The sequence below is a fragment of the Larus michahellis genome, chromosome 1 (genome assembly GCF_964199755.1).
Source record: "Larus michahellis chromosome 1, bLarMic1.1, whole genome shotgun sequence".
In the NCBI taxonomy this organism is placed as follows: domain Eukaryota; kingdom Metazoa; phylum Chordata; class Aves; order Charadriiformes; family Laridae; genus Larus; species Larus michahellis.
In genome coordinates, this window is record NC_133896.1 from 78,207,657 (window position 1) to 78,222,190 (window position 14,534).

The 14,534-nt window shown below is 39.4% G+C and overlaps 1 protein-coding gene across 2 annotated transcripts; it reads right to left on the reverse strand.

The window, feature by feature from the left end:
- Positions 1–636: 636 nt before the first annotated feature.
- PARP11 (poly(ADP-ribose) polymerase family member 11) lies at positions 637–12,975 on the reverse strand. 2 transcript variants are annotated; one of them, XM_074588215.1, is made up of 8 exons: positions 12,827–12,975; positions 8,985–9,113; positions 8,766–8,886; positions 7,679–7,754; positions 6,066–6,138; positions 5,848–5,978; positions 2,851–3,002; positions 637–2,426 (listed from the first exon to the last, which is right to left on the reverse strand). In XM_074588215.1, the coding sequence occupies exons 1-8, from the start codon at positions 12,872–12,874 to the stop codon at positions 2,113–2,115; spliced, it is 1,044 nt and encodes a 347-aa protein (XP_074444316.1). In that variant the 5' UTR covers positions 12,875–12,975; the 3' UTR covers positions 637–2,112. The 2 variants fall into 2 exon arrangements, with proteins under 2 accessions (XP_074444316.1, XP_074444326.1); XM_074588225.1 differs by having other exon boundaries at positions 12,488–12,963.
- Positions 12,976–14,534: the final 1,559 nt, after the last annotated feature.

Sequence of the window (14,534 nt, forward strand, 5' to 3'; positions counted from 1 at the left end):
AGATGAAGATTCTGCCATTCATTTTAAGTGAGTGAAGTAGTAAACAAGACACCAAACAGTATGAAAAATCACTCAGATCAGTATAGATTATGGTATTTTGTGTCCGTGAGACACTAAAAAAGAAACTTCATCTTTCTTCACTAAAAATGTCAGTTCAGACCTCGGAAGAAATAAAAGACCAAATCAAAGGAACAGCATGTATATCTGTTAGTTTCATAAAATGTATGTTCTGTAGAATGCCCTACAAGAACAAAAAGGAGTCAGTAATACACACATTCCCTCCGTGATTTGCTATTAAATATTTTATACAATGTGGGGAACAATGTGCCTTTTGCACCGCTAGCATAGTGGTGAATCAAACACAAATCACGCCTACAACAGTAGAACCCAGAGTTCCCAACTGGGATCAGAGATCATACTTCCTGTTGCATTAAAGTAAAGGGAAATGCATCTTAGCACTGAACAGTTTAGGAACAGAAGCAAAGGGAAAAGCTGCCATGAAATTATAAATGCAAAGAGATACCAAATTTGTGCAAGATCCATTGACAGGCAAAGATAATAGCACTAAGAAGAAGGAAGTGACATTTGCATCTTCAGTTATGATGTCAGATATGTAGTCAAATTCTGCTTCCAGTTCCACAGGTTTAATGTGATTTTGAGCAGACTAAGTCATGTGAGTTGCAGTGCCTTTTAAATACAGCCTTTTTTCCAAAAAGTCCATTAACAATGCCATGACAGACCAATACAGATCATTCTACATCTGCCATAATAACATATTATTTCTACAAGGATTTGTTACTGGTCATAGCCAAAGAAGCAGCCTCAAAGGCTTCCACTTCAGCCTTGTATTACTGTCCCTTACTGCCTCTTAGGTCCTTTAACAAACAAAAACACTATAGATGCAATTCTCTAGCAAACTGTTTAACGTTTCAGTGCATTTCACTGTAACAGCCCCTTCTTTGTGCTCTTTATGTATTTAGGTACTCAAGTTTATTCTTTACCCACATATTGTCTCTTTCCCTTCCTACACGTGAAAAATACTCTTTAACTTTACAACTATACCAGTTATGAAAACCTGACCTACTCAGGTGTTATTGAAAACTTTCTATTAAAGTGTTTAACAATTAAAGGATGGCATCTTTTGAAATTTTCATTGTTAGTTTAACTGTATTATTTCCAGTAAAGTTAATCTAAACATTGTCTTCAGTAACAGCAAGTACACTAGCACTGAGTGCTTCTTAAACCCTGACCAGGCAAGAATCACAGCAGCGCAGGGTGCATGCACACACCTACTATAACAAGAGGGCAAAAATCTTAGAGAATAAGAACTCAGAAAGGCGTATGGCACTGCAGGTATCCCAACACTAATCTCAACAGTTACACACTAAACAGCTAACAACCACAAGAGCATCATTTCTGTCATACCAAAGTTCAAATCCTAGTGCAAGAGTTTTGTGATCTTGCAAGTATGTGATTAAATCTTTACTGTGAGCTCCAATTATACACTTGCAAAGTGTACCTAAAGTTAAACACAACAGCTCTAGTGAACGTTATAGCTCCTTCATCAGTTTTCTCCAGGTGACTTGTTTTTTTTTTTTTTTTGTAGGTTTAGACCTAACTAAGAGCAAACAGAAAGCAACACGTACTACAGAACACAGACAGAGATATGTAGCCTGGGTTTCTGGTGTTGTTTTTTGTTATTTTTATGTTCTACAGACAATCTTTATAAAAGATTAGTTTCATCATACACATACTATATTACAGGCATATTTCTACCACATGAATAAATAATTGTCATATATTAAAAAAATTAGAACATAAATCTTGACTTTGAAAACTTACCAATGCCTAATGTATTTAAGGCTCATTAAGGAATTTCAAATTTGTAATAGTCTCTACATTTGAAAAATGCAGTAGTAAAGTTTACAGATTTTTAAAAACATTTTGACAATCTCTCTTAAGTGTTTAATAGTTTCCCTCCTCCATAAACATATGCTAGCTTTTCTTTCACCTCTCTCATTTCACACGTCATGTTTTTATGTTGTTGTTTTTACAAAAGGAACAAAAGTATCAAAAAGACACAAACAATATTCAGTTCAAGTCCTTTCAAACTTAACAAAATTCTATTAAGTACTCAGGGTAGATTTGGTTAGCATCAAAGATAACAAAGATCTTTGGGTTCCAGGTATTATCCACACAGCTGTCATACAAGTTCACAAAACTTCCATCTTTCGAAGGAGGCCTCATATACTTTGAGTCACCGTTGATATAGTCACCAGTTAATACACGAGCAAGAAACATGATTTTATCTGGTCTATGCAGATGAGGCTGCAGATTCACACCATGAATTTGAAAAGTATCTCCATGCTTCATGTCCTCTTTGCAGAAACGACTGGAATATGATGCATCTCTTGCAAAATAGGTCCCTTTCAAATAAAAAAAAAAATCTGATGACATTCTTATCATGACAGCTTAACTACTAGAGCATGAATATAGGTATCAGGATGATGAAAGATGTCTTCTTTTATGTTCATTAGGAATCCAATCTTTTTCCCCCTCTAAATTGTTAGATTATAGTAACTTGACCAAATATTTTTAGTGGGAGCATTTCAGTAGGGAGACTGTCTTGTGACCAACACCGCTTTGCTGGGCATCCCTTCCCCATGCTCCCTGGTCCTATCAGCCAGTCGTGACTGTTACATTACTTACTGCATCCTAACTTTCATAATTACACTCGATGTATAAGCAGAGCTATATTAAACACCTCTTAGATAAACACAGGGAACACATCATAAAGAACATAAGAACTGTTAGGATTACCAAACCGTTGTATGTGAGAAAAATACTTACCTTTTCCATATACAGCAGCATGCATGCCATTTATTCTCCAGTCAAAGTTATGAATACATATTGCTTCTACAAATTCATTACTGGTACCATGAAATAACATCTGTTCATTAATAGTTGGGACACCTCTCTTCTTCTTTAGTTGAGCTTTTTTCCTACAGAGAACACACAATATAGCATTACAAACATCTGTACAATCAAATTAAGTTACTACTCTGAAAACACTGCAGACGGGACAGGCCTAAAACACTGCACACATTCCACTCTCACAAGGGTCTAGATGATTCTAGTTTTTAAACAGATCAGAATTCTTAAGGTACATGTTTAGAAATCACACACTTCTGGATGCTGTGGACTATTTTCAAAAATAATCCAAGATTAGGAAAAAAGGTCTTTTAGACCAATTTTATCAACATCGTTAATTTGGCATTAGTTTCAGTATGATGATTTTATGCAGATACATTTTTAAAAGAAATGTATTTTTCTCCCATTTTGTTCCCTCCACCTACTTAAATAGCATGGTGGGAGGGATAACAAACTTAGTGGATTATAAAGTATATTACCCAAGTAAACCAGCAAAAAAAATAAAAATAAAATTACCTATATTTTTAGGTAAAAATGCTTCAACTTGATCACTTCATAATGGTTTTCTCAATTTACAGTTCATATACTTTCTAAAACAGCTAAGTCATGCATTGACAGGGTTACATCAATCTAGCATTTTGAAAAAACACTTATATTACAGATGAACCTATATTGTGGACGGAAGGCCATGGCACACCTTTAATTAAAGAACAGATGTATTTTCCATCAATCTTTTTTGAGTGACTTTCTGACAGCTGTGTTTTCCCAAGATCCACGAAGAAATGGACTCTGGAGCAGTGTCTAAATCACTGGGCTGTTCATATTTATGATCCCTTGACTGTCCAGACAAAAACAAGTCGGAATGCATCATAGCTTTGTTCTTGTTATGTACCTGAATTTTCTTCCTATAAAAGCCACAGGGCATGGGGCACTGTGCTACACATTTAGGTTATCAGGCACATATTCAGAGTTATCAAATTAAGCAATCTGCTTGTAACTGGAGCAAACACTTGAATTGGAGAAGTGTTCTCAGGGCCTACAATTTAGATGTAGTCTGAGGAAGTCCAATCAACCAGGTCCAGGGAAAGAGACAGGCAGCAAATATTCTTCATCATATTAGTGGCATTACATTGCAATTATGCATTATTTATCTATAAGTACATTCCACAGAAGGGAAAATCTTGCAGTACTCAGCTTGAAAGTTATGTTTATTCTGTTTTATTGTTCAGGTTTTTTTTCCCTTCCTCCATTTAATGCAAACTAAAATAACTTTGTCTCGGCAACTTAATTTTTTTGTGTGTCTTTTTTCCCCCCCCTACAACTGCTTTCCAAATCAGAGGAATGTCAATAGAATCTCAAGGCCATCTGGGAGGTTTCACTAATAATCTCATTTGTGTTATTTTGTGTCAGAGGCAGAGAGTTGCCAGGCACTCAAGTTCCACCCTATTAGCAACTACACAAAACCCATGAGCCAAGATTCCCTGCATCTTCACAACCTGTGTGAAGCAACACCGCTGAGCTAAGGGCTAGTAATGCTGAACATCTGAATTTTTTCAATACAGGAAAAAAGTTTTAAAACTGAAATTCTCTCCATATATTTTTTATACTGTACAGGTACTAAAAAGTACCTTGTAGTTAGTGATATGGCAATACCGTAATACTCCTGACATGAAATTCCAATGCCCATTCTCAGTTTCACACCTTGAGACTATTCTAGCACAGAATCCATAGATTCAGAGTTCTTAAACCATGAGAATTTTACTCACTAACTAGTCAGGAAAACTACTACATTCTCCAAATAACATCAGTTCCTAACCTAAGCAAAAGAGGTCTTCCCTTGCACCCCTCTGCCATCTACAATGGAGACCCAGAGGACATTCACTTTGAAGTCTGCTTGCTGTTCCTGTTCTTGAAAATTAAGATCGGTATTACGATGGCATAAATACACCTCTACAGAAACTTATTTGTAGAACAGTAGATGTTGAAACACAACGCCAGGCAAATAAGCCTTAATACTTAAACAGGTAAATATAACCAAACACATTTGCAATTAAGAGAAGGCTAACTCTCTTAACCAAGAACTTAAATTCATTTCCTTATGCATATTCATGATACAGATTTAAATTAACAATTAATTACATATCTTTCAAGAGATCATATAACTTATGCAAATTTTTAATACACATCTGCTTAGTTATTTTCTCACTATTTAACTTAGTTCAGTTGGTTTTTATAGTGTAACACATGTTTAAAATTGATTCTGATACGTACTCCTCCTTAGAGGCTACACAAATAACTTTTGTCAAATACAACTGCTTAAGATTGATACTACAAAGTAAGTGGAAACAGAACTCAGCGCTTCCTACTACTTCCAGGCCAGAACAATATGAAGAGGGAAAAGCAGAGAACTCAGAAAAAGCTTTTGTAGCACATTAAACTTAAAGAAATTACATTAGTATATGTTAATTGGACACTTAATTCTGTCCTCGGTTTCATAAAGTTGAGAAATTAAACAAGCTACAGATAATAATTTGCTTTGTTCCCTAAAAATTAAAATAATACAAGCCTGTCGAGGAATTATTTTACAAAAAGCTTATTTGTGTTCTCCGTACTTCACTGTAAGTATCACAGGCATCTAGCACATGGACATCCTGAACATCTTTAATGCATCAGTCTTATCTGTGCTACATCTACTTCTAACACATTTCTACAAGTATTACATTTCTGCACCTGTAGAAGCTAGGGTCTTGAAAATGGAATTTCAAATACAGAGGAATGACAAGTAAGAAAATTAAGAAAAGATAAAGAGAAACACATATGTTAATGATAAAAGAAATTAAACATATTTCTGCTGCATGCCTTCAAGATTTGCTCCATTAACAATCCTAAAACTGTTGGTTTTAGAAATAATCTCACCTGCAAAAAAACTCCCACAAGTCTAGATTTTGTATTCTCTTAATTCTTTTAATTCGGTGGCTATCCATTGTTTTTCCAAAGAGACTAGAAACTTCATTATATTCATTTGTTTTCTTTTGCAATGTAATAAGCTGAAAGAAAAGAGGTTAGTACGATTTCAATTCGATGCATTATCTCATTATCACGCATTTTTCACCAACACGCACACCAACTCTTACCTGGTATGGCTCCTCAGTATTTACATTCTCCCAGTGTGAAGGCATAGGGATAGCCTCATTTTCACAGATGAAACTTCAAACAAAAAAAGGTAAACACACATCACATCAAAGACATGAGGCATTTTCTTCCTGTCAAACTCCTGCTCCAAACAATGCAGTATGCAAAAAAACCCCACGTTACACAAAATGACTTAAGGTTTTAATTCAAAACAAAGGCTGTTGTCAGCAGGTAAGGTCAAAGGCAAGAAGTGTTATTTCGTATTCAAATTCTGGCTTAGCTTATTATAAATAAAATACAGTAATGAACAGCTTTAATACACCACCTACCAAAAAGAACGACAGGAAGATAAATCAGAAGATGGTCAAAGAGGCCCATAACACCATGAGAGCAACAGTAATTTAGAAACGTGACAGTGCAGATACAGCCTGAGCATTCCAAACTCTCAGGAACTACAACTAGCCTAAGCCTCTGGAAACTGAGCCCTCAGTCGAAGTACTTAAAAGCATCAAGTTAGAAATATGTACTTGAAAATTATAGTTGAATTTGTTTTTTAAAAAACCAAACGCTCCAAAAAAAGTGTTTTAAGCATATATACCACATACATAGCAGCTTTTAAGCCTAAAAGCCATGCCTAAAAGAAGCAGTCTCCTGAAAGTAAAGAATGGTGTTGCAACACGGAAAGAGAGTACCGAATGCAATTGTTCAAGAAACAAAAAACCAGAAGTGAATTGCCATGTTACTGCATGCACTTTTCAGCAAATATCCACTGAAAAAAAACAGTTGACACTTCAAAAAAAAAAAAAAGTCCTCCTTGAACGTCAGTGTGAAAAGACTGCTACTACATTTCTTACCTCAAATGCCAAATTTCTTTTTGAAAGTATAAACTACAATTCAGAACCAAAATTATTTCTAAGAATCTATTTGGGGAAAAATCCCCACATATAGTCAGTTTTACCTGAGTTAGTATCACTGCATAGATCTGTTTATTGTTTAGTGAGTATCAGACTAATGTCAGCATAGCTTTACATCTAATGACCAATGAAATGGTAAAAAACTTACAATTCAAAGCAATTAGATTCATAAAACAATCTGCAACTGTTTTGATGCAATTTCTTGTCATTTCAAATAATTTTTAGAGTAAATTATTAAAACACACAGGCAAGAAAATAAAACAATCTTTTTTGCTGTTACAATAATCCTTCTAAAATTATGAAGGTATTATTACAATGGCACAAACTACCCCATTTTGCTTCTGCACAGCAATTCTCATTGAACAAGGATTTACGGCAAGGGGCTTCAATGGCTAAAGTCAGGCACAGCTTTAAGAACCCTGCCAAACAATATCAGTATTCAGTACGCCTTGCCCTTCCCACTACAAGTTCCTTACTTTCTCAGAAAACAGATGAAAAACAAACTAAAAATTCTTTTATCACTCGTCTCCTCTGAAATGTCTTCCTTCTTCACTCGACTAGCTCCCCCACCTTGGTTCACCTCTTAAATTTTTTGATGCAAAAAGTAAATAAACAATAAATATAAAACATTTTTTGTTTCTTTTTACTTAGAAGAATCAGAAATAAAATAAAAATAAGGAGTCTTCCTTTTATTTCCTTACCTGAAAGCACTGATAGAAAAGGGAGCTCGCTTTATTGGACGTTGCTTAAGGGTAGTTAGGTTGGTTTGTTTCATCACTGAGCATAAAACAAGAGTTAGGATGAAAGTTTTTGGAATTCATCTATAGCATATGAAACTTTTAAGTGTCAGTTTTTAAAATAACATTACTACACTCAAAGTTGCCTGACAGGAATTCTTATTTCAACAATTAACAAATCAGCATTTTCAACAAATGTTTCTAAATACTGGCCTCAGAATCATTGTCGTTTATAGGAGTTGGCAAAATGCACAAATATTACACAAACGATTATTGTTAAAATACGCACCTAACATTCAGCCCCACTAAAATCACTGGCAAAACTTCCACTGACTTTAATACAACTAGGATAACAACACATATTACTACTATCCTTAATGCAAAACATCATGACGTAGGAACAGTAGCATAAAAATAATTGTTTAGCATTTGCAGTTAGTGTTTTTATTCTGGATGCAAACCAAAGGTTTTTTTTAAACAGACATTTCAACAGAAGTAAACATAAAAGTCCTTGTATCGTTACATACCACCAGTCCCCACTTTTTGGGGAAAAAAAGAAGTCATAATCCTTTTGCCTATCTCCTTGTTATTCTGACAACAGAATTGGCTTCAACTACCTGCTGAATTATAAAATCACTTTGACATCAGTATTTTGCAGAAAGCTTCCTTCATATCAATGTTTCTTACACAGACTCTGAAGGAAAGAGGTTTTTCAAGCTTACAAGCAGTTGCATATTTAAGAAAAAAGGTTCAAACCTCCAAGTCCCATATATCTATGCTACACACCACCTAGAGCTGAGGTAAGTGGCAGTAACATGATGGACTGCTACTAAACAAGACGTGCTACTTTATTAATAAACTATACTAGAAAATGTAGAAAATGAGAGGGCTGCTGCTTCTAAAAACTCCTATGTACCTTCCAGTAAAGAAGGCATTTCCAATCACAAGTTTTTACACTAGATACAAGGACAATAATTTGCTGAATGAACAAATGAACTGGTATATCTGGCACCTTCTATTATTTAAATTTACTCTATGAAAAGATACATACCTGAAAAGTCTAGCTTGTAGTTAAATTTTGCAGTAGTAAAAGAAACAGAACCATGTGGGTTTGTTCGGAAGCTCCTTTCGATATCTTCACTGCTGACAGAGCAATGGCTATTTGAATCAGTCTTCAAAATAAATGGAAAAGCACATTTAGACAAATTCAGCAAGAGGCAGTTTGATGTATGGAATCCATCATAGGTAATATAAGTTCATACGTATTTACCTGAAACATATGCCATTTACCACACTCAGCCAAATAAAACCAGCCCCACTGGGTATCAGAAGTATCCATATCTTCAACTGAACTTTCCATCTTTGGAAAAAAATCTTCTGATGGTCTTTGAAGCATTTCCTGAAACATTCACAAAAAAAGTTTTGATACTATTCGCAAAAATGCATTCTTTGAAAAATTAATAAAAAAGCAAAATTAAGTGAATTTGCAACACTTAAAAAAAACCCCAAACACAACAAATCCTGTCAGGTGCAGGGCAGATTTGTTTTCTCTTTTTCAGAGAAAAATTCTCAATTTCCTACTTATCCAGTATTAACCTTTAAGTTAGTTAAACTTTTTCAAAGCTCTCTCAAATGTCTGTAAGCATGCCACCAAAGGCAAGAGCTAGCGGCTTTATCAGATCAAAGAGAGGTGCTAAATTTCATACTGATGGACATATGAGCAAGGCCATTCATATATACAACAGGCTCCAAGTTAGACATCACTCAGGAATGAGGTGGTGGGGTTACATCTGATAGCTTGATGAAAACATCTACTAGGTACTCACGAAAAGTGAACAAATCAGACTGGGTATCAGAAGTTGTTAGAAAAAAATGTAAAGACTAAGAGAAAGAATATAGTTTTTTAACTGTGCAAGTCCACAGTGCATTATTCCTCAACACTGCATGAAGGTTTGTTTCCCCCTCTAATGCATCCACTTAAAAATGACACAGTAAAATTACTGGTATTCTGTACCCGTAATCATAGAGAAGGTTCACACCAAAAGCCAGTGTGGCTTCCACAAAAGCAATGACTACCATAGTTAGGGTTCTGTAGGATGGAAGAAAAAGGACTGAGGAAAGGATATAGCAGAGGTCTACAGAATCATGACAAAACTGAACAGGGAATAATGAATCACATTATTTTCCAACATAAGAAGTAGACACGTATCAAAGGTTGCACATAACAAGTTCAAAACAAGTGAAAGAGAAACTTCTTCATAAAACAGATGACAACCTATGGAATTCCTATTCATGGTGTGCTGTGCGTGCTGCAAGTTTAGGGAAGTTCGAAAAGCAGCTAGACAAGTTCAAGACTACCAAGAGCTATGTGGAATACCTTTAGGAGAATAGTCTCTGCCAGATTTCAGCTCCTTCTTCATTCATCAATAAAATAATGAAAACTCTGGAAGTACTTGACTCTATTTGCATATACCTCCTAACATGTCCACCCTGTCTGCCATCCCCATCTCCCCCAGGCAAAAATTCTAAGTAGACTGTGGAGAATCTTTCAGAGAAAGAAGCTTGCTCTACTCCCAGAAAAGGTCATCAATTCATCCACTGTAACTTCTTAACCAACACCGGCAACTCTTCCCAGCAATTCCCTCAACTTAACTTTTGCTTCCAAGAAGTGGAATAACACTCTCCAGCACAAGTCAGTCAAACCACGTCCAGTGAATTAATATCCTGGATGCTTCAGTTGTTTCCCGGACACTTCAACCCAGAAAAAAAGTAGAGACCAGAAGAATGTAAATACTGGAAACTAGAAGTAGGCACCAGCCAGCCAGGGCTATTGGGGCAGGAGTTGAGAGCAGAAGGCAGTTCTTCTAGCACTTCAGAAGGCACTACTTCATCACTATCCTTCCCCCTTATTTTTCCCAAGCTAGCCCTTTGTATTTGTTTGAAAAAAATCCCAGAAACCTCTTTGTGGTAATAGCTAGAGACTGTATTCTAATCATCAAAAGCTCCAAAGGGCTACAAAAGTCTAACTGCTTAGAAAACAGAGAAATTAAAAGTAGACCTCCACAACATCTCTAAACTGCAGAATCTAAGGGCAAACCTACTTTATTACAAATGGAAGCCTACAAGGCTACATCCACGGATAGCTGCCTCAAGGTCAGAACTGCACTAAAGGTACATCAGCTACGTGGAAAAACATTTTGAAAGAGATAAGACAACTGTTCTCTATTTCAGAGGGCATCCGCCAACATCTCTTCTATTACTTACAGCAATACAAAGTCACAGAGACTACATTTGGTTGGTGTTAAAGCACAACTGGCCATCATTGATGATAATATTTCACTTTCAACTTGATTCTTCTTCTCAGGTGAGTATTTGGCTATGTTCTCTCCTACAGAGAGAAGGCAGAGGTAGTCCACACTTTTTTAAAGCTAAGAGGAAAGCAATTCAGACTATTTTGGTAACATTTAATTTCCTCATGCTCCTACTAAAATGGCCAGACCTCAGCTCCATCCCAACATTAGTTCAGGGTGTTGAATATGATCAATAAAACCACTAATGCCTTTTGAACAAACTACAGAGAAGGCACGTTCATCTGTGCCCCATCAACACATAGTCTTCCAGGGGCAACACAGCCTCAAAAATAAACCATTTACAAAGGAGACAGTTATTCCCATAGCTTTCAAAAATGTTACATTCAATCAACATGTATTACTCTAGTCATAAAGTCTAGGGTAAGCAGGAAGATTCCAGGATACTTAAAAGTATGGAAGAATGTCCCAAAGGCATGTACATGTAAAGCCATAAAAACAAGACAGCTGTTCTCAAAGGTGATACAAATCCAAAATGTTTGAAGGAAACTGCTCAACTTACTGATGAACTTAAAAATCAAACCTACAGCATTTATAAGAAGCAGGCAGCTTTTTGTCCCAAAACTCTGAGCACAACGAAAAATCTCAGTGGGTTTTTCTGGATGACGGGATGTCAACTATCAAAGATGCAGCAATGAGAATTTTGTTAGCAATTTTATTGCTGTTGCTAACAGGTCTCTCAACTCCCGTTATTAGTATCGTTTCTACCAGTCCAGGAGTTACCAGAACAGCTCAAATTAAACACAATTGCTCTTGACAGCAAAAACATCCCCCTAAACAGAACAAATGCTTGTTGTGTGTTACGCCGCGACTAAATGGCTTTACTACTACTGGTAATGCATTGCCTCATTTTTCCAGAAGTACTTTTAAGTCTGAATGATAAATACACTTTACAGTGTGTAGAATCACAGAATGGCTTGGTCTGGAAGGGAACTTCAAAAATCACCTAGTCCAACAGACCTGCCCTGGGCAGGGAAACCTTCCACCAGACCAGGTTGCCTCAAGTCCCATCCAACCTGGCCTTGAACACCTCCATGGACGGGACATCTGTGGGCAGCCTGTTCCAGAGTCTCACCACCCTCATGACAAAAAATACAGAAGCATCCTGATGGGCTATTCTGTCTGCTTTTTTGTGATGCCTGCCTTCATTTGGCAGATTATGCTTTATTGCCAAAGACTCTTTTGCCTACAAAAATCAACTTCGTATAGCTCCCTGCCAGGAACACTAGCAGTGCTAAGGGACTCTCTGGCTCTTCTTTAGAGAGCAAGGTACCTGAGTAGGAGACCTGGCAGAGGTAAGAGTTGCAGGGCTAGGGAGGGTAAGCAAGAAGGAAGAACAGCATTAGCACCATTACAGGACACAACGTGAAATGACAACGCCCTCCGTAGCTCTATCACCACTTACCCCCTTTGTGCTGCAGGGGAACACCACTGCAGTGACTCCCTTTACCCAGCCGCTCCAGAGCTGATCCCATTAGAGCTCATGGACGCGGTCGACCTGAGCACGGCAACGGCACCTCTCCATCTAGGTCGCAGGCTTCCCTCAAAGATGGTGGCCTACGAGCCCCCACCCCCTTCCCCAACCTGGCAGAGCGCTGGCCGGCAGGGGCGGAGCGGGAGGGGAAGCGGCCTGCGGGGCGCGCGCAGTACGGAGCCGGGCTGATGGGGGCGGGGGGGGGGGGGGGGGGGGGAGAAAAACGAAAGGAGCGGCCCTTTCCCCCGTCCCCTCCCCGCCGACACTCACCGCATCGGCGGCCGCCGCCGCCGCCCCCCCCGGGCTCGCTCCCCACATGCCGCCCAGAGGGAGGGGGAGTGGGGTGCGTGCGGGAGGGGTGGCGCGCGGGGAGCGCCACTGGTCGGCCTCCGGGCGCTTCCGTTATCGGTGGCAGAAGAAAAGGGCGGGGCAACAGCTGCTATAGGTCGCGCCCGATAGGCTCGTCACACAGAGGGGCGAGGCCTGGCATACAAATGTGGAGCGGGTAGGCGGGGCTGGGGTAAAGGGGTGGGGTCTATCCCGTGCGGAGGGCGAGGGCGAGGGCGAGGGCGAGGGCGAGGGCGAGGGCGAGGGCGAGGGCGAGGGCGAGGGCGAGGGCGAGGGCGAGGGCGAGGGCGAGTAGTGCTTCCCTCCCTCCCTCCGGTGGCAGTGTTGTGGTGATTGTTGCCTGTCGGTCGTGCGGGGCCCAGCAGCCTTTTCGGCGCTGCGTGGTTTGGGTAGCATTTCGGCAGCGTGGCGCACAGGTGCGTCGCCCCTCACTGCTCTGCCTGCCCCCTCCCCCCAGCTTTGGTTTTTTTTTATTTCTTTTGATCGTCGGCTGTCCTCCTGGGTAGCGGTAGGCCTCTGCTTCACCAAGGAGTTTTTATAGCTTGTGGTTTTCCTGTGAAATACGCGTGTATGTGAGCCTGTATGTGCATTTAATTCTATATAGATAGCATTTTAAAGACCTGACGCCATGTTAGCGCCGGGCAGGGCAGCAGAAGTGACCATTCGTGCCGTGTGCGAGGTATGGTTACGTAAATGCAAAGAGGGAATAAGGCCTGTGACCTGTTGCGGACATTCATCAACAGGGCCTTCAGGGCCCGTGGGCAGCTTCGTGCTACACCTGGGACGTAGAAGCAGCAGCAGCTCTAGGACTGCTTAGTTATCGAGAGGTCACAGTCACGACTGTAGCTCACACCAGCCTTTCGGTGCCGAAGCTCTGGGACGGGAGCTGCGCGGTGGAAAAGCAGGCGGCGATGCCCGCTAAAGCAGTCCGCGCTCAGCCGGTGGGACAGTAACTTCAGGCAGTTCTCGTAAAGGTGTGCAAAGCCGTTGCAGCCCATCCTGCTGTGAGGGATTTTTTTATTAAGCTGCATGCCAAAACCACGGCGGGTTGAAAAACGTGAGTTTCTCAGATTCTGAGGGCGTGTCAGGTAGGGTGTGTATCCAGATTCTGGCTGTGCTGACCTTGCCTCTGAGTACAGAGTTAGAAGGGGTTATTTTTCTGGGTTAAAAAAGTTAAGCGGCTTGTGGTGAATCACTGGAGGTGTTCCAGTGGCATGAACATGACACTTCTGGAATTAGGGACATCTTTCTCTAGTCATGACATTTATATTGACGTTGTTGGAAAGCACATGAGCATTGTGGGCCTGTACCCTGCCTGTGCTGCCTTGCTTTATGACTCTATACACAGGACAGGAGTAAGGGGGGATTCTGTTGATGCCTTAGCTGTTGCAGAACTTCTGTCGAACATCATTTTTTTTGCTTGGAAAGATACTGGCAATGCTTTATGTCTAATGTGGGCCTCTTTGAATCATCTGTTCCTATTGTTATTACTGCCTGTTGCGTATTTTTTTAAAAAACGCTCAGGTTTTTTGCAGAATTTGCATATCTGAAGCACAACACACAGCTGTCTAGCAGCAAAAGTTTTAAAGAGGTTTTTCCTGCTCTGCCTTGAAGCATGAGTTGAGGTTGA

What these genes read in the sequence shown, in the direction of transcription:
- PARP11 (XM_074588215.1), bottom strand. Translation starts at nt 12,874, where the DNA reads ATGTGGGGAGCGAGCCCGGGGGGGGCGGCGGCGGCGGCCGCCGATGCG. An exon ending in GTAAATGGCATATGTTTCAG is followed by an intron (nt 8,887 to 8,984) that starts GTAAATACGTAT and finishes TTTATTTTGAAG; the next exon opens with ACTGATTCAAATAGCCATTG. An exon ending in CTACAAGCTAGACTTTTCAG is followed by an intron (nt 7,755 to 8,765) that starts GTATGTATCTTT and finishes TTTTATGCTCAG; the next exon opens with TGATGAAACAAACCAACCTA.